Source organism: Cupressus sempervirens, chromosome 9 (assembly GCF_028749045.1).
Source record: "Cupressus sempervirens isolate cs-2001-9-10 chromosome 9, ASM2874904v1, whole genome shotgun sequence".
NCBI lineage: Eukaryota > Viridiplantae > Streptophyta > Pinopsida > Cupressales > Cupressaceae > Cupressus > Cupressus sempervirens.
Genome location: NC_143126.1, coordinates 624,184,040 through 624,211,551, shown reverse-complemented (window position 1 = coordinate 624,211,551; position 27,512 = coordinate 624,184,040). Strand labels below are relative to the sequence as shown.

Sequence of the window (27,512 nt, the reverse complement as noted above, 5' to 3'; positions counted from 1 at the left end):
TTATTCCCTTCAATGCTTAGAAATTAGTTCCTTTTTCATGTATTTGGAAAATAGTTAAATTAGTTGATTTTTCAATTGAACATGTAATGTACTTGAATGCATGAGATAGGTTTATTTGATGGTTGTTATAACTGTCTATCATTTACGTGAATAATGAATATGAACGTATCTTTTAACTATATGTTATTGCCATAGTTAGCAATAGGAAAGAAAAGGGATGATACATTGGTATTTGATGCCCTAAATGGTATCATTGCAATACTATCGTGTAACTTTTTGCGCCCTAAGTGGTATATGTGGACTAACTTGGGTTTTGCAGATGCTGCCCTAGGCTGATTCCGATTTCGGAATTTAGGGTATGAAAAACTTAAATCCTCTATTTAGATTTATTGATGATGCCTTCAATTGTTAGTTATGATATTTCAGTTAAAGTTATTGTAATCGTTAATCTCTTTCGTATGAACATAACTGTTATAACTGCCTTCTCATGAATGTGAAGTAGTATCTGTATTTCGATGCTATGCTAGTTGTTAACTAAGACCCAGAAAAAGGGGTTGTTACATGTTGGATAACAAATTGTCCTTTTCTTGAAAATGGTCTTAGCCTCAACTCTTTGCCCAAAACTAAAGAAACAAACTGATACCAGTAGATTGGGTCTAGGTAGGTGCTCTATCAAAGACCCCTGAAATTTAAGAGTACAACTCCCCTCTACAATTATTTGCAGTGAATTGGTCCTAACAAAAAGATCTGCTCTTAACCTTGATCAATAGAGGAAGAACTAACTTATCACTATAGGATACTTAGGCAGATTTTAGGATTAACTCTAAACTATTGTCTACTTCTACATGCACCTAAACTAAATGAAAATGGTCGTAGCCTCAACTCTTTGCCCAAAACTAAAGAAACAAACTGATACCAGTAGATTGGGTCTAGGTAGGTGCTCTATCAAAGACCCTTGGATTTTAAGGGGACAACTCTCCTCTACAATTATTTGTAGTGAATTGGTCCTAACAAAAAGGTCTGCTCTTAACCTTGATCAATAGAGGATGAACTAAGTAACCTATCACTATAGGATACTTAGGCAGATTTTAGGTTTCACTCTAAACTATTGTCTACTTCTACATGCACCTAAACTAACTAAATCTAGGCACAATGAAAACTGGAATGCTTCCCGACCTAAATGAATCCCAATCCATGTAAAAACCACCATCAACGACTTCTTAATCAGTTCACATTCCAATCCTCAAACAGACTAACAGGCCTGGCTCGGCAGTAAGGTGACAATGAAAGAATCAAAGTGACAATCAGTCATGAGAATTGCTTATCCCAATAAGCTTCCAAGATTCAAACCATTCCCAACCCTTTCATCAATCAACCCTCTCTACAACTTCGAGTCTCACTTAGTAGTCCTAGCTACCGGGGGAAAATTGCACAGAAAACTATCAATCTTTATTCATTCCAATGAGGTTACATTTTTAGGCCCTTTTGTTACTTGGCCACTAGACATCAATTATTGTATTGCCGAAAAGAGCAGAAGGAATAGAGCTAAATATAGATAGGTGGACTAACAGAAGTTATCTGTTATAGAAAAGTAGCCTAGGCAAGCAGAGAAGATGAGATTCTTCCACTTTAGGATCTAACATCCAATTGGTTGTATTTCTGTTCTGAAGTAATGGCCCTCCTTGCATCTATATTTATCCTTAATTCTCCTATGCATTGTAGGTCGTCTGAAAATCTGATCGTGCATCAGTCGCTCATTCTTTCTCTTTGATAACGCTTGAGTTCAGTTCACCATCTTTATTTGCAACTTCTAGTTGTTTACCAAGTTTTGTAGCTCGATTGGATACAAGCGATGCTCTATTCAACTGCAGTCATGAAGAACTCATGTGTCTAAAATGATTAAGCACATTCTCTTGCAAGTGAACTGAATTTGGCTTGAGAACTTAGCTAGGAGGTAATCAATCCGATGAATAGTGAAACGACTGCCTCTTCGCCAATGGGTGTTGTCTCTGAACCTCACACATCTGGCTTTTACTAGCATTGATGACATTTTATTTCAGAATCAGTGTCTTACCATCTTTAGAATCCTGTCAGAACTGGCTTATTCAGTGGACTTAGCATTTGGAGAACCAACAGCGTGGAAAAGATATTTTTCTGGCAGTGTCTGTTTCCTTATGTTGTCCTTTTACGTTTTGGAGTTACATTTTGGAGCATTGCACTTTCCAAGAAACTCCAAAATGCTTTATATCCTTTTAAGCTTCGGGTGGAGTAGTTTGGATGACTTTCCGAAGTGAGGACTTCCTTTATAAAATGTGTGCTTTCAGTTCGAAGTCCTTTTAAATAAGTTTTCAACTTAACTTTATACTTCGCACTGCCCTTTGTCTCTGGAAAACAAAATCTCCGAAGGCATATTCTTGGGCTTTGACTTAGTCCATCAGGTTTACCGTCAAAATACATGAGTCTTTTACAAGGTTCGGGAACTTAGCCAAATTATAGTTTATCCTTCCCTTCGGCAGATCAACGGTCGAGATTCATTTTGAAATTTCCGCACAATGCATACATTATCCATTTTTATGTCTCCCTCTAATTATCGGGTTCGTCCTCTGCATACTTCTCCATTAGAAACCTTAATCTGGCATAGAATAATCTCGCATCTCACTTTGAGATCCTTCGTCCTCTATATCCTCCAGAAGAGAAGCTTCGTAGATACCCTTTTGGTCAGAAAAGAACCATTGGCGCACATACTCTCCGAAGAATTCAACACTTAGAAATATTTCCATAGTTTACTTGCTTTTCCTCTTTATCTCTTAGATGCTTAACTTTACATCGAGGGGGATCAATGACTCTCATTAACCTGAGATCAGTAAAGTGTGATCATTTCATATTAGCGAGAAAGCAGGGGCCATTAGATCTAATACAAGTTTAAACTCTTTGTTCCAAAGCTTAGAAAACACACTTGAGTGCTTTCATTTCCACAGGAGGAACACACGAACAATTGGAACTCTGCATTGATGCACATAATGAGAATTTGATTTCGTATCTTCACTTTTCGGATTTCAAAGCTTTAATTTAGTGTTCTTCTAATAACCTCTCTTTGATTCAGCTTGAGAAAATGGTTGTGGATGCCTTCAGTGTTGTAATGTTCAGGATCTTCCTCGATGGGGTTCGTTTTGGGAATTTGGAGAAACCTTCAGTTGAAATGTGAAGAGTTTCTCCTTAAGTTATATCGCATCAAGCGATAGGCATTGTACACTTGAATCTTTATGATCAATAAAGGAAATCTTTTGTTGTGGCTGGGTTTTTTCCCTTCACTCTGGAAGGGTTTTCCTAGGATATTTTTGTGTGTGTCTTGTTTCTTTTTGGCTTTCTTTATTTCTGTTATCTGTATTTTGTGGGTAAAATCTTAATATGGTATTAGAGCCAGGCTTTGATAACAACAATGGAAGGAAAATATGTTTTGGTTATTCTCCATTTGGTTGTTACATTCTGTTGCATGCATGCAATAAATTATAATAAGGGTTTAATCCTTGTTGAGTATTTTGATTATCAATTTGTGATTGTTGTTCTAATATGCATTTTGTTTTGTATCTCCGGTGATTTTAAATCTGATACAAGTTGTGTCCAAATTTAAAATCTGATATAGGCATTAATTTAAATCTCATCGTATATTTTGTCTTCTTGAGCATTGGTTTTTTGATATAGGGTATGTGTCGGAATTCTAAATCAATTTTTTATTCTTTAATGATTGTTGTCGTTTCGTCCAAGTATTCAATATCCGAGATCTTGTGATTTTTCGGGATAGAGAATCGGGAGATGCTATATTGCCCTACATAATGTCTGCAAGAACAATCTTGTATTCTATCACCGAAGGCTATTATTTCTTGTTGCCACTGTTAGTTGCTTCTTTAGCTTTCAAATTTCTTTGTTCTGGTTGTCTCGTGTTCACCATATGTGGTATACCTATTAATGCATAGCGTGACTATGTGGGGGTTTTGTCATGCCTCTCAACGACTTTGGCTAATTTTGCAACCTTATTGTTATAGTCTTCTTTGTTTATAGTATTCAACTTCATGTTCGTCCTATCTAGTATGCTGTTGCCCCACTTTTCATCATATACCAATTTTGCAAAATGGAAAATAACTTGTATTGTGTTTAGTTTGGTCGAGTTAGTTGGTCCTTTCTTCCTCAAGAGATAAGTATCTCCATCGGGTTTTCATCGTTTCCCTTCTCTCGCATTGTATGGCCGGGTGGGTTTTATTTATCATCATGAGTCTTTGGGATAGTTTAGGACCTTGCTCAATGGAGATTCTTAAATTATGTTACTTCAGATGAACTTACTAGCAGCTCATTTTGTTCCGAACATATGGAAAGTTGAACTGGTGGAAAATGTAGTTTCGTCTTCTCCTTGGCGGGTTTTCGCACCTCGAAGGTGAAACTCCGCTGAGATTCACAAATGCAATTTGCGAGCTTAAATGAAGAGAAGCGAATTATGTTATGGGTAGATTATTCAAGTATTGCCATGTTTTCACTACGGAGACCCTTCAAAACTCGCTAAGGTGATAAAAAAGGGCATCGGCGGAAAACTCAGAAACAACTTCTCCTCGACGGGCTTCGAACCAAGAAGTCAATTTTCCGAAAGAGCATTTGTGAAAGAATAAAGTGAGTTGGTGGGTCCCATCTTGCACTTGCGAAGCCAGTTTTATATTTTCCGAAGGCTAAAGTAAAGTGGTTAGGGCAGAGAAGGTAAAACGAGGGCAAAAGCGGAAAAGTGGAAATCATCTTCTCCTCTGTGGGGTTTCTACCCATAAAGGCAGTTTCTCGCATCCAACGGAAAATCACTCTTGTGAGCATGGTTATTTGATAAATCGATTATAGGAGGCTAAAAAAGATAAGGGAAGCATGTTTATCACATTGAGGAAGGTATTCTATTCAAAATTTGGCTGAGCGGATTTTTACTCACGGAGTAGTCCATTCTTAATTCTCCGGAGCTTGGTGAAAAACGGGACAGTAAAACTGTAATAAAGGAAAGGAACCATTGGGCCAATGGAAACAGTGAAAAGACAAGAAAGAATCCGTTGTAACCTCCACATTTACTAATCCAATGGATTTATCATTTAATTCACTTGTGTGGCGTGGATCTTAAAGATTAACGGGTGGATTGGAGTTTCTATATAGAGATGGACATAACAGATTTTCAAAGTACTGCTTACTTATTTGAACTGTTATGCTGTTGAGTTGACTATTGATTCCGAAATTCCCACAGTTACAAAGTTCTACTCTCTATCCTATTTTGAGTTTTAAGATTTCCAATTGATCTCTACCTCAGTCAAGATGGCAACAAGATTTGCTGGATTTGATGGATTGGGTGGAATCAAGTCTACATGGCAGAATATCACAAACACTTCACTCCGTTTCTATGACATGCAAGATTTCCAAAGAAGGTTGAGGACCGAACCAATCCATCCCATAACGAAGAAACTCCGAGGAAGTAGTTTGGTAGAAGCTACAGGATTTCCCGTAGCAGTACAAGCCCCGAAGCTAATTATTGAATGTATCAATCACTATAACCCAGATACGAAGCAAATCTTACTGCCTGATCAAACGGTGTTAATCTCAATTATAGGCAAGCAGTAGTCAATTGTCTGCAGATTCCAGAAAGAGAGTTCTCTGAATTAACAATTGGAGGAGCTATGTCTGAATTCTCTTTGAAGAAGATGGTGTGGCGAAAAGAGATCATGAGTTCTTGGTTCCAGAAGCCAAGGGGAGCTAAAAGTAAAGTTCCTAAAATCCTATTTGGCACTGATCTCAAGCCCGAGTTCATGGACATTCTAGTTCTTTTGCATCGATTGAAAGGTGAGGTCGAAGCCCTTAATTTTGTAGAACAATATTTCTTCTTGGTACAAGTTATTTGCTCGGATACACAATATGTTGACTAGGCGTATGAGGTAAGTGAACATCTGTCTAGGGCTCTCAGTGCAGCTAAGTTCTACAACTCATTTTATATGTCTTCTTTCTTGATATATATGTTGGCTTCCCTACAATTATGGCCGGACCTTCCCAGAGTAGAGAATTTTCCAGATGATGTAAAAAGTTATGAGTTTTACCCATGCTTGCAATTACAAAATAGCTATGCAGAGCATATCAGAGTTAATGGTGCATTTACAATGAGGCTTTGCAGGGAACTCCAAGGGTGTCTGGAAAGGAGATTCAACCCAGGAGCAATGGCGGCCATCAGTCAGTTTGGTAGTTATTTCATCCAATTCTCATCCTTTTCATATTTATGTCTTGCAGCTTTCGATGGATTTCCCTTGAAGTTGCCCAAATATCCGGATGACATGATCGTGCTCATTGAGATCGTGAGACAAGCAATCCAGTGAATGTGCTGAGTGCCAGTTTGAGGAAAAAGGGATACAAATTTCCCATAAAAGTTGGGGCCTATAGTTATGAGTCATGATCAGATGCCAAAAACATGCTCTAGGCATTCGAGAACAAGTTCAAATTAGAAGAATATGTAGTGGTGACGCCTATGTTTGACCCAAATGGGTATGCTAGAGATGTGCTTCAAATTGGAAGCGTGATCAAGCATGTTACTACTGTGGAAGATTATTGGGCGGATTGTAAAGATGAGTTGGAAAGCCGAGATCGGGCTTTTGCTAGATTGACAATAAATCAAATAAAGACATGGCATTAACTTAGATGTGGAAGGGCTAGAAGATGATGGGCAAAATATGTATAGTAATACATATTTGACCAAATTGAGAAATACCCCAATCAGTTCCGAGCCATATGTTGATATGGAAGAAGACCTTGATGTTATGATGGCCCGAATCGTCAAAAGAACCAGAAAATGGGTCGAGTGGACAGCAAAAAAGGGTCGGAGCAGGAGCAAGACTACTCAAGCTTCTCCAACCGCTGCTACTCCCACTTCTTCTCAAAGTACCACACCCAGTGTTACAACTACAGCTGTGCAAAGACCTGCTCAATCTGCAGTAGGAGGTGACCAACCCTCGAAGAAAAACATTTCAATAGCTCCAACTTGCCAAGATGGTCCTCTACCAGTTATTGGAGCCCAAGCTAGCACCGAAGAAAAGAGGACTGAAGGGTTGAAAGATGGTGTTACTGCTCCAGTCTCACCTCCTTACGTTACTCCAACTCCATCTCCTCATCATAGCCCTGGTCCATTTGCAAGAACTCCCCTTCTGAAGCCAACTGGTTCCCCCATTCAGACAGTAGAGATTGGGGATGAATAGAGCAGTAGTAGTGAGTCCACTGAATCTGGTGAAGCTGCGAGGAAAACTCAAGAGGAAGAGAGAGCCCCGAGTTCATCTAGGCTTTTTTTCAAGATCCAAAGAATCCTTTTTCTGCGGCTACAGTGACAGTGACTCCAGTGAGGAAGAAAATGTTCAGTATAGAGTCACTTGGGGCTACTTCTAAGGTGATTAATACAGAGTCCTGGCTAGAAGACACCTTAGAAAGGAAGAGAAAAAGGAAAAAGAGAGCATCCTTGCAAAAGATATTGTGTCTCAAGCAGTTCGCTCTGGATCTACAATAGCGAAAGCTAAGAAGCAAAAGACTTTATCAATACTTGGGCAAGATCCAGAAACAGGACACTTAATAATGGAGATAGCAAAGCCAAAAAAAAGGAAGAATTGAAGACATGACACTTGATGATTTCACTCTGCATTCAATTGATCTTGGAGAGGCTAGACATGATACAAAGGTAGGCCTATGGAGATCAAGTAATGAGGTGATAGAAGAACAATTGGAGAGCCTCAAATTGTCAAAAATCAAGATGAAGGCCGAGATTGAAGAATTGAAAAGATTTATCAGGCAGTTAGTTGTTCCATTGGCAACCATTACTGGTGTGCCTGCTACTGAGAACCCCACAACAGAGGAAGTGCAAGCTTTCATCTCATAGCTTCAGAAAGATAGACATTTTGGTCAGATCAGAAGAGAATGGATTGAGAAACTCAATGCAGATGGAATTGCTCTGATCGATCAAATTGGAAATATTATCCGTTGATTGGAAACTGAGAAGAATAATATCATATCTAATCACAACACTTTGGCCGTAGAGAAGGCAAGATGTGATGAATGCATTTCTCTCCTGAAAAATGATCATCCAAATGAAAGCAAAAGAGGCAGTCGAAGCAAAGATTTTGAAGAAAGGGACTAAGCCTCTGTTCGAATGGCTCCAAAGCATGCAATTTAAGTTGGAGATGATTCAAGAAGCTGAAGAGGGACTCAAAGAAACAGGGAAAAAAGTGAGGAAGACTCAAGACAGAGCATTCGAACTCATGTGAGGATTACACACTGACCCACAAACCAGTGGGCAAGGGAAAGCTCTCATTGGGGTAGAAGTAATGAAAAACAACTTCTCCACATACTTAAGTAATTTATTTGGAATGACTTCAAGCAGTCAAAACAGAGTGGTAGAGTTGCAGACGCTTGGTGGACATGTACACGTGGCTGCTGTATTGACAAGTCAGCTAAATGCAGTGAAGGAGCTGGCTCGAGAGCATTCAAAGTGGCTCTTAAGATTCACTAATGTACATGTGCCTAGTCACGAAGAAATGATTCCAATTATAGTTGCTGCTAAGGCATATAGAGCGAAAACTGAAAAGGGAAAGAAGTCCAAGTGATTCAGTTGACACTCTTTTCGTTTTCTAATGTAAATTTTGCAAATTTTGTAAATTTTGTAATACGACAAACTGGCATCTTGCCATTTGTCATCCTCAGAGGATGAACCGATTAAAATTTCTATTGTAATAGTCATCTCTCAACTCTATATATATGAAGTTGAATGATTAATGAAGGGTCGGCAAATTTTGGTATAGGATACTTGATGTTGCAGAGTCAATTGAATAGTATTTTATGTCAATTATTTCCTGTTCCAGTAAGTCGATAGTTGTTAATTAGTTGGTTCTTTCTCTTAAACTAAGTTACAGTAGGAAGGAAATGATTGTTTCATTCCTTTGTTTCAAGGTTGTGAATCAACCAAAGTAGGATGTGCTTTGGGATATTCAGGGGAGGATTCATTGGAAGTTCTTGATCATTTCATCTATATTTCTGTTGATATTTTTTTTTGTAGTTTAGTTGATGCTGAGTATATGGATTCATAAGATTTGTGAGCTCTATTGCTTGGTTTTAGATTAGTAAGTTTTTCTTGCCTGAATTAAGTTTTGGTTAGACTTAATTTGGTTTGCCTCTTCTGCTCTTAGGTTAAGAGCATACCTCGCATTAGTTTTAGGAACAAAACATAATTCCTTGAACATCATTCACATAGGGAGCTGTACCTACCAATTTAGAGAGAAGCCGGTAATCAGAGAATGGCTTTTCAACTATTGTAAATGGATATTGTTCATCATTCGGGCATTAAGAGTCATATTTTGATTTTCACAAGAAACAAGAAAGGACAAATCTGTTCACCAACATATGCATATGTAGGAGATATTTCTTTATTATATTTTATGATCTTCAAGACATAATATGAGGAGAATCGTGGCAGGCAAATAATTTCCGGAATCATGTGATTCTATTTTCCTCGTTAGCTTGGCATTGTGTATGTGTTCTTGACCATCTTTCATCTTCGTGTTTATATGTTTATGTATTTAAAAAAAAAAATTTGTTGGAGTGTTGGATGATTTTGCATCATGCCTCTTTCCTTGCGTACGGTGGCCTCATTTTAATAGTCCATGTGGCTCATGCATTGATGTGGCATCATCTTTCCATCATAATTCTCGACAGTTCTTGGGAAGGTATTAGATGCTTGGTATGATGTGTTCGTTGGAAAAATAACATTTAGTTATTCTTCGATATGGTTGGCAATGCATAATTCTTCTCGTCAGTTTGGGACCTTTGTCTCTTCTTCTTTAAGCATGACCTTTTAATCGCTTTGCCTTATCCCATTGTGCGGGAGCTGAAAATAAAAGATTTTTGGTAGTTTTAATGATATGTCATGTTTAGCAATAGAAAGTTATTATTTGGTAGTGATCCTTTACTTCTATTATTTGTAATAGTTATCATTGTCGGCAGTCTCTTTGACTTTGAGCCTTATGTAGGAGTAGGTAGCAATTTTTTTGCTTTGGTCTACCTATCACCTTTTGGAGTGACAAGAGTTAGAGTAGTGCAAGTGTGAATCAAGTGGGCATGCGATTCTTTCTTCTGTCTTGATTTTGTCTTGATGCAGACAAGAAGATTTTGAGGATTTCTTTTTAAATATATTTCTCCATGTAGAGTCTTTGAACTATTATTATCTTTCATGTGTCTAACGTTGGTAGTGTTGAGCCTTGCACAAGTTAAGAGATTTTTTCGGGAGTTATCATTCATACAGAACGTTTGGAGTTATTGATTATTTAGATTTAGATAATTTGACCTGAAGTATTGTCAATATGAGCATGTAGCATGAGATCATTTGCAGCTAGATGGAAAGCTTGAGAGATTGTTCTTTTTTGCGATAGAATCAAGAATTGCTATTGATAGCTTAGTGTTTAACACTAAGAGGTTTTCACCAGCAGTGGGATTCGGGTGGAGTTCAGTCTCTCATACTCTGGTTTTTGGAGGAGGATCAGCAGTTTGTTGGATGATTTAGGCAGGCTTGACCTTATACACGGCCACCGTGGGTACACAGTTGTGATTGTCTCAAGTGAGATTGTCTCAAGCTGACACTTTGATTGCTTTCTTTAGCTACAAAGTGAGACTTTGTTGTGAAATACTAGTGCATGAGGTTGCAGAAATAAGTATTGCATACATAAGTATTATTGTGATGTTAATATTATATTCTTATAATTATATTGATGCTATGAGATTTACATTAATTGTAAAGGCATTATTATGAATCTCTGTGTCTATGCATTTATTGAGATTAGACCACAAAGAGATGAGTATTTGTGGTTATATTGCTTGAAAGAGATTATTTTTAGCATTGATAATTGATTTTAATAATCTCTCTTAATTGCGGGATGCAACAAGATAAGGATTATAGCTCTAGAGGGAGATGTTGAGCTTTAGAGGGAGGCTTCATAATTAAGAGGGAGTGCCTTATAGAGTCCCCTTTATCCTCATATATGATTGTGATGCTTGTGGAATTTGTAAAATTTGAGACTTATATGGAACTATGTCTTGCTTTTATTATACCTATTTCTATTCTTGTGTGACTAAATGAGATTGTAAGATTAGCTATGGTAACTCTTTCACTATGTGATAATGAACATCATGTTGAGAGATTCTGTGATGGGAGTTGGATGTCATGTCGAGAGATTCCATGATAGTTCACATTGAGAGTACATGGTTAAAAACTTTGTTGTGAGTCTTACAAATCTATCATATTGAATGATTCCATGATTATTAACAATGATTAAATTGTTTTCATATTGTCATGTTGAGTGGTTCCATGATTTTTAACAATGAGTAAATTGTTCTCTTATTGTCATGTCGAGTGATTCCATGAATATGAGCTATTATTACAGGTTTTCATGTTGAGTGATTCTATGAATATGAGCTATTATTACAGGTTTTCATGTAGAGTGATTCTAGGAATATGAGTAATTGTTATAGGTTTTCATGTTGAGTGATTCCATGAATCTTATAGGATCTATGAAATGAGATTTTATCATTGGCATTTTGGTTCCAGTCTTGTGTGATTGTTCAGCTAAAGATCTCTCTCTGGCTAAGAGGGAGTGTTGAAGATGGTAGCTGTGATAGATATTTTTATCTCTAGAAATATGGACATTAGTACCATTATTGTTACCTTCAACTGAAAGGGACATTTATGTTTAATTTGTAATATTAAATGTAATGACATGCATTGAGGCATGAAAATTCAAAGAGTTGTTATTGTATTTGTAATAAAGAGTCTCATTTTGGGAATTTGGAGAAACCTTCGGTTGGACTGTGAAGAGTTTATCCTTAAGTTATTTATATCGCATCAAGCGATAGGCATTGTACACTTGAATCTTTATGATCAATAAAGGAAATCTTTTGTTGTGTGGCTGGGTTATCCCCTTCACTCTAGAAGGGTTTTCCCAAGATATTTTTGTGTGGTTCTTGTTTCTTTTTGGCTTTCCTTAGTGCTGTTATCTCTATTTTCTGGGCAAAATCTTAACAATTCCAGCTCATAAGCCACTTCTCTAACCCTTCGTGTGATCTTATAAGGCCCATAAAATTTGGGTTTAAGCTTCTTTGCACCATAAAATTCGGGTTTAAGCTTCTTTGCACCCCTCCTATTGTGTGTAGATTGTTTGAGTGTTGCAACCTTACGAAATCCAAATCTCTAGCTTTAAGAGTTCTTTCTACCCTATTGCAATCAACACACATCTTTAGTTGATCACAGGTCTGTTGGAAGCTCTCTTTGAGTGCATTAAAAATGTCCTTACTCTATTGTATAAAACTTTCAACTCTAGGAATTCTACTATCCGAAAGAATCAAATTCAGAAATGACAATGTCTCATAACCATGTAATGCTATGAAAGGATAAATACATATTGATATAACGGGTGGAATCGTAATAATACTCTCCAAGATGAAGCCACTTAATCTACGCTGTTTGCTGTCTAGTGACATAATTTCTAAGATACCCTCACAAGCCACTTATTCACAATTCCTTTTTTTTGCCAATCAGGGGTGCTAGCTAGTGCTTGATGTGAATTTGGTGTTTGTCAGATTGAACAGTTCTTGTCAAAACAAACCTAAGTTGCCAAATCTAGTATGGGTAGAGTATGACATTTTGTCTAGGAGGTGCTGAGTACATTTTGGGTATGTCCATACAAAAAAAATAAATTCATAAATAATTGTATGGACAATATTAATATATATTATTATATTTTATAACATTGATAATTATGTATTATGATTATACTATCGACAACATGTATAATATATTAACGTTTTAGCAATTTAAGTAAAACAAGTGGAATTGAACCCTCCTAAGGTAATTAGTGCAACCTAAGGATCTCAATGGTCCATTTGTAACATTGGAACACAAATAGGCTTTAGCTACTGTCTTGAAATGAGAGCTAGGCACTTGGATTCTATTCCTTTGTCGCAAAAGAATTGAGATAGTAAAGTGTGTATGTGATTTAGGTTATTTATAGAAAAATGAGTGAATTTGATGATAAATAAGTTACAGAAAGAAAACCTTAAACAAGAAGCCAGATCTGGAAACATAGAACTCGGTTTTAAAATTTGGGGCAAAAATTGTCGGACAAGGGTGCTGGGCACTCGAGTTTGAAGGTGTCCTACAATGAAGGTGGTCTTAATTGGAGTTAGGAGTCTTTGAAATATTGCTTCCTAGATCCCAACTCAAATCAGTAGGATAGGGTCATTGAGCGAATTATTCCAGGGTTTTTGGTTTGTTTGAAGTTTGTTGTACCTATAACTATTTTCTTTGTACTCCTGTAAACCTTTTGTTGTTAGACCTATACCTTCACCCATGAAAAAAGGGGAGAAGTGGTTGTGTGCTCTAGATTCTTGGCATATTCAAACCCCAGGTTAGTGTTTCCACCTCCACACCATCTATGATGATGAAACAGAGTGCGTGCCCTTGCAAGGACAAAGGCTGTACTAGTAATGAAATAATATTATCTCAAGGATGCAACCCTCTCATTGAATTTTACAGAAGGCTTGATGCGATGAAGTCTTTCAACATGTTAGTCCACACTTTCGACATGAAGAAACACAATGTAGTTGCTGTAACAAACTTGAATGCTTAAATACAGATTTGAACTTGTCTTAATTGTTATGATACACTTGAAAGTGCTGCTAAATTGGATAGGTTGAATAAACTTTTGGAATGAGAGAGGGAGTTGTATTTTTATGCAACCTACACCTTTTTGTATTTAATTTTCAACGAAGGCTGACAGCACAATGTAGATTTTTCTATTTGCATAGCAAACTTTCATTCTTTGAAAGTGGAGCTCAATCACCTGGACAAGGGAGCCCAATGCTTTAGTCTTAGCAAAATGAGCCCTCAAAAGGGCTGTGAATAGGGAAATACACCAAGTTTACAAAAACAATCTTGAAATCAGGCACAGTCAGGAATAAATTAGGCACATCCACCAAAGTAAGCCCAAACCTAGCGTGAAACTGTTAAAGTATACAATTAATGACACAACAGAAAGTTATTTAATTGACTCAAGTATGGCTAGATTCTTGAGATGTCCATAGAAAAAATATATAAAATCATAAATATATATTATAAACATATTTGTAGCCTATAAATTAATATAAAAAGCTATACTATTTAAATATATTTCGGAACATGTCAAATATTAATAGTAAATATTGGAAAAAGGGGTGACCCATGTAGAGCAGAAGTTGAATCACTCCATTGGTGAGGCTGCCTACAAGGTTCAAACTTTGCCAGGCTATTGTGCTCGCAGGCCTCATGCCTATATTGGGCCACTGAACTCGTGGGGTTGAATTTTTAGAGCGTTTGGCAGCTTAAAAACTGCCATATAGCAATGAAAAAGAAAAAAAAACTTGAAAAATTTCAAATCACATAACAATATTGTATCAATTATGCATAAAATTTATTTCCTAAATCCTCTAATATAGATACAATCTTATGGCATTGTGTGTGTGTGTGTATATAACTCTTAATATAATCTAATATAAGAAATATTTTATATACCAATAAATTAAATTGAATAAATAATAAGTTTCATTAATAATAATTGTAAGAATAATATTGGTGAAAACTAATTTAAAATAAAGTTTTGATTAAGCTGTGCCTAATAAAAACTATTATCTATCGCCCAATGGATAAGTTCCATCATGCTGCAATTCCCCTTTTCCAGTGCCCTAGTTTTTTCCCTAATATTATAATTTTAAGTAAAGAAAGAAATGGAAGAGTTAGCGATAGCATTTTCCATTTGTGGAATAAGATAGACCCCGGTTGAGACCTTGCAATTATGTTAGGTAATCATTGAAACATAATCCATAAAATATATCTTTCCTACTAAGCTTAGGAACATAAACTCAATCATATGATATAACCAATTTCATTGATGGAGTTCCTTGGAAAAACATATAAGGCGTCTCAAGTTTATTTGTTTTCATCAAGCCTAGAAGCATGGAATGACACCCGCCATTTGGCCTCCCAGCTCCACTTGTGGTTACCACTATGTAAATGGAACTTAGGTACTACTTGCATCCCTTATATGATTCCATCATAATGTGCATGAGGAATTTCCTTAAGGCTTTTTCCAAGAACCCATCCTCATTATGAAGTACCTGTTAACTTAATTTTAACACATGTTAAAATTCAGTTCTGAGAATTCAAATTTTATTTGCTGAAAGTACTTTTCATTTGTTATTTGAAAGAATATAAATGTCCTTGTATCATTCATTTCATGAATATACAATTGATATTTTACACAAATGATGAAATGCTGAAGGCAAAGTATCTCACACAAATCGTGAATACAATTGCTATTTTTCATACGTACTAAGAACAAGAAAAATAAAATATATGGGAGAAAGTCAGAGATAACCAGTCATTGCCTTTCAGACTTTGACTGGGTAGATGTTCTCTATCGTTGCATTGTCGCCCATGGTTCAACTTTTGATCCGGTAAGCTCCTGGTTCTTTGTTTCCCTACAAGAGAAAGAGGTGGGGTTAGATCTTTATGATCTAAGCAAAGACTAGTTATCTATAACCACATACTCGCACATATCATGTTCCTCTTATTTTTGAATACGTACAAAAAATAGCAAGTGCATTCTAAGTGTTCAGATGCAAATTACAGAGAGGTAGTTTGTGAGTGTCACGAGCCTGTGCTTGAACCTTATAAAAGACCATTTCAAATATCAGAAAATTGAAAGGAGTGAGTTGCTGGAAAACAGAGCACTGTGACAAGGAACAAGCAGGATTGCAAAGAGGAACTCAAGAAAAAGTTTTATAAGGAAAACCTTCGATGCTTTATCCAAATTCAGCATCAAGAAAGATCAATTTTTATAACATTCCTGATAACAAATCAAATAAGTTATCTATGCTACTGTCAACAAACAAATACGAGTCTGCATATAATAAAGTCAATCTTGTACTGATTCATCATCAAGTTTTACAGTTCCAACAATAAATTTTCAAATACTCTCAATGAGAACTCCAATGCAACAGCAAGCAGAGAGAAGAACAAATTGAAAATTGTTAACAGTACAACAGATCAGTCAGATACATGGGAATATTTAAAAGGTATGAGCAGCTGTCTAGAATGGAAGGTGATGCAACAACAACAGTAAGTGACATCAGCAAACCAAATAAAATCAAATGTAAAAGATGGAAATGTTTTGAAGAGTTACATCAAAGACAATCTGAAGAAAAGCTAACAGCAGAACTAGAATAGGCTTATTTATGGAAATGAGGCCCAGACTGTTAGACCAGATTTCAAGATTTGACTTCAAACTTTTCAAACATGCATTATAAGAGGCATCTAAAAATTGTGATAGGTTTAGATCACTTAAGGAAAAGCAATCTTCAGCTTGGAAGAATACAAGAATAAAGATATATTACAACTGCATAGGGAGGGACTGGAACTTATTACCCTAAGTCAAATGTTGTTATAATTCTGCTTCAGAATGAAAACCAATTGCTGAACAAAGATAGTAACAAAGAAATCAGTCAGGATTGAAAAGAAAGATATATATTACAAATGCCTCTGGAATAACAAAGAAAAACTTAATGAAGCCCTGTGTAAAGTAACATATATGAGAGGTCCAAACAGCAAAAGAGTTCAAGCTACAAATTTTAAGCTACGAAGGAAATTAACCAAACATCAAGTCTCAAATGTAACAACAGATCAGATATGTTCAGAAATAAGGAGAATTAATGAAACGCCTTTTAATGGTAGCTTAAATTCAGAAAATCTGTGCATCCATTCTGAACATTCAGGCCTATTGGCAACTCAATATGGGCATTATGATAAAGACCTATATCATGCAAGAATTCCTTGGAGGTCCTATTTGACTGGTTCTATAACAAATACTGATATGTAAATTCAGAAAATCGTGCATCCAGTTTTAGTGTAAAAACTAAAAAGCAATGATATCAAATATGGCGGCCTCAAGGACATACACAAAAACCCTTATACATGGCGGCCTTTAAAGGAAAACTCAGATCTTCATTCGAACAGCTATAACAGGCATCTGGAGGAAAACATGCGCAAGCAACAAAGAAAGAAGCAACGCCCAAAATTTCTTTTTAAATACTGATGTGTGCATTCAAAGTCGTGCTTCCAGCACTAGTTCAAAATGGCGACATAAGCATCAATATGTTCAATCTTTTCCAGTCATGGTGGAACAAGGTAAATATTTAATCTTCAACAAAAGCAACTACAAAAGAAAAGCCGTTTTTCATTAAAGAAACTCGAAACCTTGCAAATCCAAATGCTACCTGCAAATAACGTGTTCTCTCATGATGGCTGCATGGAGGAAAATGTGCTCAACAGAAATTTTTAGAAAAATGCAGAATACATAATGACGACTTCAAATGATTGCTTCCAGCTACCAAATAATGAGAGCAACTAAAACATGCTTCCAGCACTCAGTCATGGCACAGAGGCAACAGCAGCAGCAATGTGATTCGAATGCTACAGCAAGATGATAGTGGTGAAACAATGAAATCTTCTTCAGCAAACCCTAGCCGACCTCCTCTATTCATGCAATGAAAAAAAATGCAAATGAAAGCGTTTTTTTTTAGGGTATTCAAACCGATATAACTCCTTTTCTCCATTTTATGAATTTTGAAGTCCATAGGGACTTAAGTGGGTTTGTTTCCCAATTTTATTTTATTTTCACAATGTTTGTATGTTGCCATGGGGTGTGAAAGGGTTAAGTGTTAGTATTTTAACACTTAGTTTTTGTAAGTATTTGCATTTTAAATAAGGTTATTAATTGGTATTTTATAAACCACTTTATAATCTTGTTTAATTAAATGCAAATATATAGACCTTCTCAAAGTTTTGAATTCTTTCAATCTTGTACTTACATACTTTAAGGATTTCAAGTCAGTTGTGACATGTGTTTAAAGAAGGACAAAGAGGATAAATAGTAGCTGAAGACTTGGTGTTTCAAATATTCTGAATTATGAGGAAGGATTGTAGGGATTTTAATTTGGGTCGAATTTGGACTTTGACCAAGTATTTTGGAGATCTTTATGGCCAGTTAGAGCATTTTGGGGGATTTTGACATGAGTCATGAGTTTCATTATGACTTAGTGCAGTTGTTACGAAGTGAGTCATCTTCTTGATAAGTTTTGACTCCCTTTTTGTAGCCTGTTTTCCTAATTTTGACCCAAGTGTTGGGATTGTATTTAGGGAGTTTTTTTTGAACTCATTAAGGGCTTGAAAATTATGCAAAGAAGGCTTATGTGACAATTTTTGTCCTTAATTTTTTTTGTGCAGAAATTTGTAACCCGTTTTTGGAAAGATCAAATACAAGTGACAGTGGCTGAGTTTATGATTATCTGAATCTTTTTTGGAGCCTTTCCTTCTTTCTATAATTCTGTGTATGTTCAGGTGATTTGATAAAGACAAATAGTGAATCATCATTTTTCCACGTTGTTTTGTCTCACCCAAACACCTAGTTGCAGAAAAGTATGTTTGTTTGCAGGTTGTAATTCATGTTTTGAAAGGAGAAGCTTATAAGAGAAATATCCGTTTTCTTCCTTATATTGGTTCATTTTCAGACTTTATTATAAAATATTTATGCAAGCCTATACAGAAAGGAAGTGTCTTGTAGTCATTCAGATATGCTAATAATCCCTCCTAGTTATTAGTATTTGAACTTTCATATCATTTTGGTGCATCACCTGATTCTCTAGTTTAGGGTTTAAGATTTTAAGTTTATTTCAGTAACTTCTATCCCTTTCCCTCACAATTTCATCTTAGTTTTTTGAGTTATCAATGATTATCCAATAGGAACCGGCCTAGAATCCGGAGGTTTCATTTCTAGTTACGTATTTCCCATAGGCAGAAATGAATCCCATGTTAGGCAAGATTGTTAAACTTGTTTAGTTTAACAGGGTGCAAAATTTTAGCCTTAACAATACCATGGGAGATCATACAAGGCACATTGAACCTATCCATCAAGCCTAGGAGCACGGAGATGACACTCGCCATTTGGCCTCCCAACCCCACTTGGGGTTACCACTACTAGAATGGAACTCTATGCCACTTACACTTGGTGGATTGGCTAAAAGCTTTAAATGAATCTTCATCATTATCAAATATGCACACATTAGAAGCAATATATTATCTATGCACATTCCTACTTCCTATCAGATGAAAGATAGACAATAAATCTGCCAGATTATATTGTGACGCATCACACTTCATGCCCAATATTGGGTAGTAGATTGTTGTTATATATATATATATATTAATACTGAGTCTGTGAACCCTCACTGGATTCGATGCTGATCTTTGTCTTCTCACACTTGATCGATGATCCAATTATGATTGTTGGATGCCCCATCTCAAATGACTTGATCTCCCTTTTATACCTTATCATTGAGGGAGTCACAACCTTTCACAAATGCTACCCTTTGAAAGAGTGTAACACTTCATCCATAATCATTGGTCTTGAGCTCCCTTTTAATTTTAATGACAACAAATGCTTGCTCCCCATTTATTTCCTAATTTAACTTTTTTTAAGTGCATTTATTATCTTGGCAACCCAAATAGGGCTGCAACTCACTTGGCAGGGCATGCCATGTTTTTTTGAACATGTGTGGTAGTTTAGAAGAGAATCTCCAAGCTGATAAAGTACAATAAAGCAAGAGAAACAAATTCTTGTGTCAGAAATCATCCCTTCTAAACATAGGGGTTCCTTTATGGAAGTTTATGGCTGGCAACATAAGGAAATAATGCACCAAACAATATTAATCATTCCTTTGAGCATACGTCTTAATCTCAAACTGCAGCAATGACTTAGGGAAAAAGATATATTTTAGGATACACTATTTTCAAATGAATTACTAGAAGATATAATGGAATAATATGTTATTAACTGAATAAATATTATTAGATATAATGTATCATCTGCACAACCAATTCCTCAAAGCAGCATCTGAATATGTTCTTATGACAAACTGAAATCCAGAGCAGCATCTGAATATGATCTTATGACAAACTGAAATCCAGAAATCTCTATTTCATGCCCTTTGACTATTTATTAAATTTAATTACATTCTAGTTCTATTTTTTTTATAATTATATTATGTTGTGTTATTTATAAGGGGAATATAACACATCTAAAGTTTTGAGTGTTAAATAGGTATTAAAATGGAGACTGCTTCTAGCTCCGGTCATTTTTTTGTCTATCTTGCTTTTAAGTTTGTTGTTTTATCTATAACTCTTAATTCTCTAATTTCAAAATCTTGATAGGTTGCTAGTTCATCTTCATCTGAGAGGAATTGGAGCACTTACTTCTTCGTGCACTCAATAAAGCACAATAGATTTCCCTCCAAAGATGGAGGATTTGGTATTTGTGCTACTTTTAGCTTCTCACACGTAGAGAAAATTCCTACAAAAAATGGGAGATACAGAAGTGTGATATCAAGCCAGAGCCTTCCGAGGTGGATGCTTTAGTTTCCCACCTTGCTCTGTTTGGAGTTGATTATGACTGTGAACCATCTAGTGAGCACGAGACTGAGAGTGCTAGTATTGCCACCAATGCTAGTGCTAGTGCCACTATTTGTGGTTCTTCTAATTTACCACAACATATGGAGGACGATGATATCTTTAATGACCCATATGATATTTGATCAGTGATGGTTGATTGTTGACACTTGACATTATTATTTTTGAACTAAAACATTAATATGGTGGTGTACTTTGCTATGCTATTCAACTATTAGGCATTAACATAGTGGTGTATTTTGAACTTAATCACTGCTCCAAATATGTTTTTGTATGGGCAAAACCAAAATGAACCCAACCTCCCCAAAACAATTTGCTTGAATCTGTAAACCAAACCCTCAAACCTGAATCTGAGCTTGAACTGAGTCCGACAAACTTGCGTAAGACTTCTTTGCAGCCATGAAGAATCCCACTAATATCTAAATGGGAACATTTTAGAGTCTTATTGAAGAAACAGCTTTACTCTAAATGTTATAGGGAGGCCAGGTTAATAGAATGATACTTTTGAGCCTTTGACGTGTATTTTTTCTTTGTTGAGTATTTGGGCAGTATATACTTTCTGTCTTCCACTAATGAGCTTGAGGAGGGGGACTTTATAAATTTAGGGATAGAGGCATGGAAGGTTAAGATTAGCTCTTGGGTTAGCGGGTGAGGATTGATTACCTTTCAAGGGAAGCTCATGGTAGAGGGTTGATGTCAGTGAAGAGCACAGAGAAATGAGATGCTTGAAAGTGGTGGTTTGGGATAAATGCAAATGAATAAGACAAGGATTGCAAAAATGGATGTTGGAGATTACCTTGATTTGAGGGGAGGGTGGAATGCAAAGAGGAGTTTTTAGGATTCTAGCAAAGGTTGACTTCTTATTATCAAATTGACGTAGTGGAGGAATGCACAAGACAATGAACTAAATAAATTAGGTTCATTTAATTACTAATGGAAGAGGTTAAGCTTATAACTGAATAATAAAGTTCAAATAAATAATCAATCAAAAGAAAGGTTTGGCTTGGTTAATTATATAAATAGGATTATGTAATTAACTGGTGACAGGGAATAAATTAAATAATTGATGATGGGCAATTAGCTTAAATATTGAAAATAATTTCTAAATAGGAATTATTTCATTAACTATTGGAGCAAAGTTAATTAAACTATTTAATTTAATTAATTAGTGAAGAGAAGATGCAGGATGTTAGGTTAAAGTTCAGAAGCGGATTTGTGTGTGTACACAAGTAAGCAAATCCCATGTTGATGCCTATCATCCATAAATGAGTACATATGTTGTCTAAGAGCATACGGAATGCAATGTTGAAAGCTGTGATTCTTGACTTTAGAAACGTTTCAGATGTCAGAAAGGCAGGAAAGTGCAATCTTGAAAAGTATTGGGTGCAGGGACTAGAGCTTGGCCTTGTGATCTAGATGGCTTATTATTTGTCAAACTCTGGGAAACTTATACTCTGCAACTACGAACTCTACTTTTTTATCGGGTTCTGGAATCTTTTTGTCCTTCACTGCCATATTGAAAAATTGAAATTTGGAGTGTTTCTTTCCATCAAAAAATGGACATTAGACTGAAAAACTGCAAAATCTTCGATTTCAAAGAAGATTAAACTTATCTGATTGAAACTTTTTTTTGTAATTAAAGATTGGAAGCTTTCAAAGCCTCATACTATCATATAAGTGGATACCACTGTGTAATGTTTTCTATTGAATTCAGAATTTAATCGTTTGTGCATTATTTTTATCTGAAACATGTTAAGACATAAGCTTGTACTAATCTTGAGCAGCAAATTTGATAGAATGACAAAGCAAAAACATCAGTAAAGTTTTGTCAAAGCTAAGTAGAAGGATAATTTAGTTTTGATTATTCGATGTTAGTCATTCCAGTCAAGAAGTCACCAAATAGCTTGGAAAGTTATTAATTTCTTTTTTTTTGAAGTTTTTCACCCGTTCCTTTCTTTTCAGTATAACTTAGTGTTTTACATTATTGTATTTTGCATTTTGTTCTCACCATACTTCATTATTATATAACAATCTTGGTAGATACCTTTTTTTTTTAACTTTTATTTCAACTTGGTACTTTATTTTTCCAGAAATTGATGCCAGGGGGTGTGAACTCTCCAGTGAGGGCTTTCAAATCAGTTGGTGGGCAGCCAATTTTTTTTGATTATGTGAAAGGCTCGCATGCATGGGATGTTGATGGAAATGAATATATTGATTATGTTGGCACTTGGGGTCCAGCAATTATTGGTCATGCAGATGAAAAGGTACTCTTTGCAAGATCTGCTTTTCTTTCACTTTGTATCCTAGCACTGTTTAACTCCAAGAACAAAGTAAAATTATTAAATTGGGATATCCAAATTGTGTCACCATGAACAGAACTTTGATTGTGATATTCATTATGCCACAGTTTTCTAGTCACACTCAAACAATTTCAGATGCTTCCAAAGCCACATTTCTTGGATCAGTTGTGTTAATGCATTTTTGGTACCATTGAGCTAGACCTTTTATCAGGTGGAGTCCGTAGAAAGACGTAAGAGAACAAGTTGGAACTAAAGGAACATTGGAAAAGGAGATTGTTGGATACAAAACTTTGGAGCTAGTGATACATATTCTTTTCAATTAATTTTGTAAACTAGGTTCTAGTTTTATTTTATCAATCATTGGCAAGTGTTCAATTCATATTTCAAATTGATGTACGTATAAGTGATAAAGGCGGAAGTAATGCAAGAAAGGACCACGACTAGTCAGGTAAGAAGACTTCACAGAAGAAGATTTGAAGATCAATAAGATATAGACCCAGAAAATTATTTGAAGATCAATAAGAGACTTCAAAAACTCACTTATTTTTGTGTGGTGACTAGATGTATAATATATTGGAGAATGCACTTAGTTTCCTCAAGTACATTTAATTGAGGATTTGACGATCATTTCTGTGTTCACAAAATAAATCTCGCATAATTCTGTGTATAGGTAGGTGTACTGTCGTAATTCTGTATATAGGTAGGCCTACTTTCAAATTGATTGGCCGAACCTGTTTCTCTTGAGTTATGTGTGTATCTGAAAACTTGTCTGTAAGGTGCAAGGTCCCAAGTTAACTTTTGGGGATAGCCTCTTTGAAGAATGGATGGCATACAGGTCATGTGATTGAGCAGAATTATAGATAACGAAAGTTCAGCCTGGACTATGAGAATTGAATTTGGGACTCTTTGTAAGGCTGAAGTTGTGCGGTCTTTGTTGTGTGCACCATAGTTTCAGGACTCAGGCTCAGCAGCCCAAAATTTTGACTTAAATGGGACTTGCCATGGACTCAACATAGACTAGGTAGAAAACAGAAAGCCTCACAATTACCCAAAAAGAAAGAAATCAATTTATTTAGAGACATAAAAGTCTGGTTTGACTATCAGTTTGTCATAATTCAAACATTACATGTTACATGATCCTCAAAATCTCAAAATTTGAAATTTTAAAGGTTCAAATGTATAACAGCATTGTATATTTATAAATGTTAACATATGATGATATCAATATGTCAAAATGAAAAAGAAAAACAACCAAAGACAATCTACGTCTTCCTCTTGTCCCTTTCAATGTAACTGCTTTAAGCCTCAAACCAGAAGGTTTCATGTGAAATACCCTCCATTTTTCTAATTTTAAAGATTGTATCAAACGAAGACAAGATCATTGAGGCAGTCCTAGGTCAACTGTTTCTCTTCTTTGTGTGAATGCTCTCGAAAAAGCTCCAATTGCATTCACACTCAAAAGCACTTCATGGGTAGGACAAAATACAGATGGCTAGCATTTGAAGATTTGGTGTGCAAGCACCATAGTTCTCCCACAAAATAATATACATAAAAAACAAACAAAAAAAATATAAGAATCAAGTTTCTAATTTCTGCTTGTATATTAAACTAAACTGTTACCTGGTGTTTGTCTCTCCTTTGAATTGCTTGTGCTAAAGCAACGAATCTCCCCTCCCCTCCCTCATAGACCTTGAATAGATAGATCAAATACAGAAAATTAATTATAATGTATGTAAACTAGACTTTGAGAATCAACATTGTCAAATTCACAAACAAGATACAGGATTTCTCACCTCCAATTCATCAAGAACTTTGTCTCTCATCTCACAATTTGGTATTATCTTATCCATGCATGTATAGCATCTTCCATGACCTCCCTAGAATTCTTATGCAATCTCTCATATCTGTTTGCTCCTCAATCTGTACATTACACCCTCTCGAGCATTGACAACAAATGCATATCACGTGTACACAGGATGAAAGTAGATGATTTTAGCAATATGAATGCAGATAAAGATATACATCTATGAAGTTTATGAGCTGCTCAAATGGATGCAAAGTGCCATTCTTCAACCACCATACAAGCCACAATCAACAAATTGCCAAGCTTCCAGGCACAAATTGGTCCCACAGTTCTGAGCCTTCTTGCGCACAATGTCTTGTTTTAATGCAACAATTCTGCAAATTTAAGATCATTTCCTCCTTTCTAGGCAAGCAACCGTGACTTTGCTTCCTTATTAACAGTAATGACACTTGCCGCTTCCAATGGTTTGGAGGGCTCTTCACAACAACTGTTGTGATTCCTGGAATGGTAACTTCGAACTCTCATCAGAGGTTATCAATAGTGAGAGTCTTGATAAGTTCTAGATGAATGCGATTCTTTACCAACTATAGCCTTCAGACCAGTACACAGTATGGACTGACGACAAATACGTTAATTGAAGACTTAATGATGTCTCTAGTGGATGCAAATGAATGCTATTCCCTTTCTTGGATAGTAAGTACGTTACTCTCCTTCCTTCACAAACGAAAATGCTTGTATCATTCTTCAAAGGCACACCATTGAATCTCTTTATTATAGTTTAGAATATATTGCAACCTTTATAATCGGATTGACTTCTCCCATAAGGAGTAGGGGATTGTTGCTATAATATTTGTCTCCATTTTGGTCCAAGGAACCACAACACATATTTCAAACTTTAATATGCAACAAGAATCCACTGTTTCTGGTTGCATTTATGTGTTTGGGTTATTTGGGCTTGTTGTATGATACATAACCAATTGATTTTGTCATCTTTGAATACTGGTTCGACAATTATACTGATTGTATTCTTAACTTATAATTGTTTGCATAAGCAAATACCTCTGTTTATATTTGAGTTCCAATCACAAATTTCTCCCTTTATTCACTAATGTCTCAATCGATGCTACACATGTCATAGTCTATTGGTGACACTCATCACAATCTATATTTGCATCATCGACACTATGTCAGGCCTCTTCCCGCGACCTATGTAGTGGCATCTATTCACAATGAGTGGCTAAATTAGGTTCTCCTGCGTAGGTCAGCCTGCCAATTTTGACAATCATCGACATTGATTTTGTTAACATCCTACTTGATTAGGGCATATTCAATGGAAGAGGCGGCATCTATGCGTGGGGTTTGCAGAAACATAGAATGCTTGCTCCATTATCCGCAAGTTTGAACCTACGATGCTCCAACATATACCTGTAACACTCCAAATACAGTCTTTGCCTAGCATTTATGCATAGTCCGGGACTCAGCAGGCCTCTATATCTTTTGGGATTTGAAATTATACCTCCCACGATAGTTTTTGTTTGGCTCATGGCTATATAAGCACCTCTAAACCAAATTCTGTATTGTAATCTACGGTGTGCTCATTTTCATCGTGTTTAACCATGAGCGTCTAAACAACCATTTTGTAGATTCAAGCTATCCAAAGACAATTAAGGTTATTGTCAATTCAATTTAAATGGATTTTAGCTTCTGTGACTTGATTTAAATTACACTTCAATTTTTCCTTGACAAAGATTTTAGATCACAGATCATGAGACTACTCCTGCCGCATCAGGGACAAAATTGTTGTCTTGCAAAAAACTAAACCTTGGGAAAGGATATTTCCATCAGAATTTCCCACTGAAGGTGAGCACGGACTCTTGAATGAACTTCCACACTAGAGGATGCCATTTGTTGAATACAAGAACCACAATAATTAAGTGATCCGAAGTCTTGTTTTCTGGATCCATATTTTGAGTCCTAATTGCATTATGTAGCTTCAAGAGGTGCTTTAGGATTATAATATCGCTGTTGATGTAAAATTTTCCATGCTTGTATAGAGCCGCAAGGCGAAGAATGTTGGAAAGATTATGAGCGAATAAGGTTTTTCCTGGATCTATATAACCCTTTGAAACAACCTTAAGCCATTTCTTTGATTAAGCTGATCCCTAAGACAAAGCTGCTCTGATACCATTTTGAATTTACTAGTTTGCTCGATTATCCATGAGCAATAACTCTTATTGCCCTCCCAACCTTAGTCTCTCCCCCAAGCATATTGTAATGTCCCCACTAATAGGGTTAGTTAAGGACAAGTAATACCTGCAAAAATAAAGTTAGAATCACAATAATAATAAAACTAACTATATTATGCTACCCTCTAAGTTAATGCCAATCTTAAGGACGTCTCCAGATCGAGCTTCATAGCTCATAGCTACTTCGCCGTCATCCCAGGAGCGCACCCCTTAAGATTCTTCTTGGACAGGCATCCTCTATCCAAGGCCAATGACATATGCATATGTTTGACAACATCAGAATATTCTGGCACATCGATTATCGGCCATGGTGGATGATGGAGATTTTAATATCTCCATACTCCATGCGTCAATATCGAATCTCGGCCAGGGCGGACAATGTAGATATTAATATATCACATGCTCCATGCTTCAAGTTCACATTAATATCCATGGTGTTAACCTCATGAGCTAACACAATATTATGCACAAGTATGGTTTATAAATAAGTTCATAAACATAATTAAACAAATATAAATTATAAACAT

At 36.0% G+C, this 27,512-nt stretch overlaps 1 protein-coding gene across 1 annotated transcript in view; it reads left to right on the top strand.

Annotated features, from left to right (window-relative positions):
* The window catches only part of LOC149540254 (uncharacterized), a 61,486-nt gene that overhangs the window by 8,301 nt on the left and 25,673 nt on the right, over positions 1-27,512 (top strand). Inside the window, exon 2 of the mRNA XM_089799541.1 lies at positions 22,726-22,899. Coding sequence (XP_089655667.1) covers positions 22,726-22,899 — 174 coding nt within the window. The remainder of the gene's footprint in view (positions 1-22,725; positions 22,900-27,512) is intronic.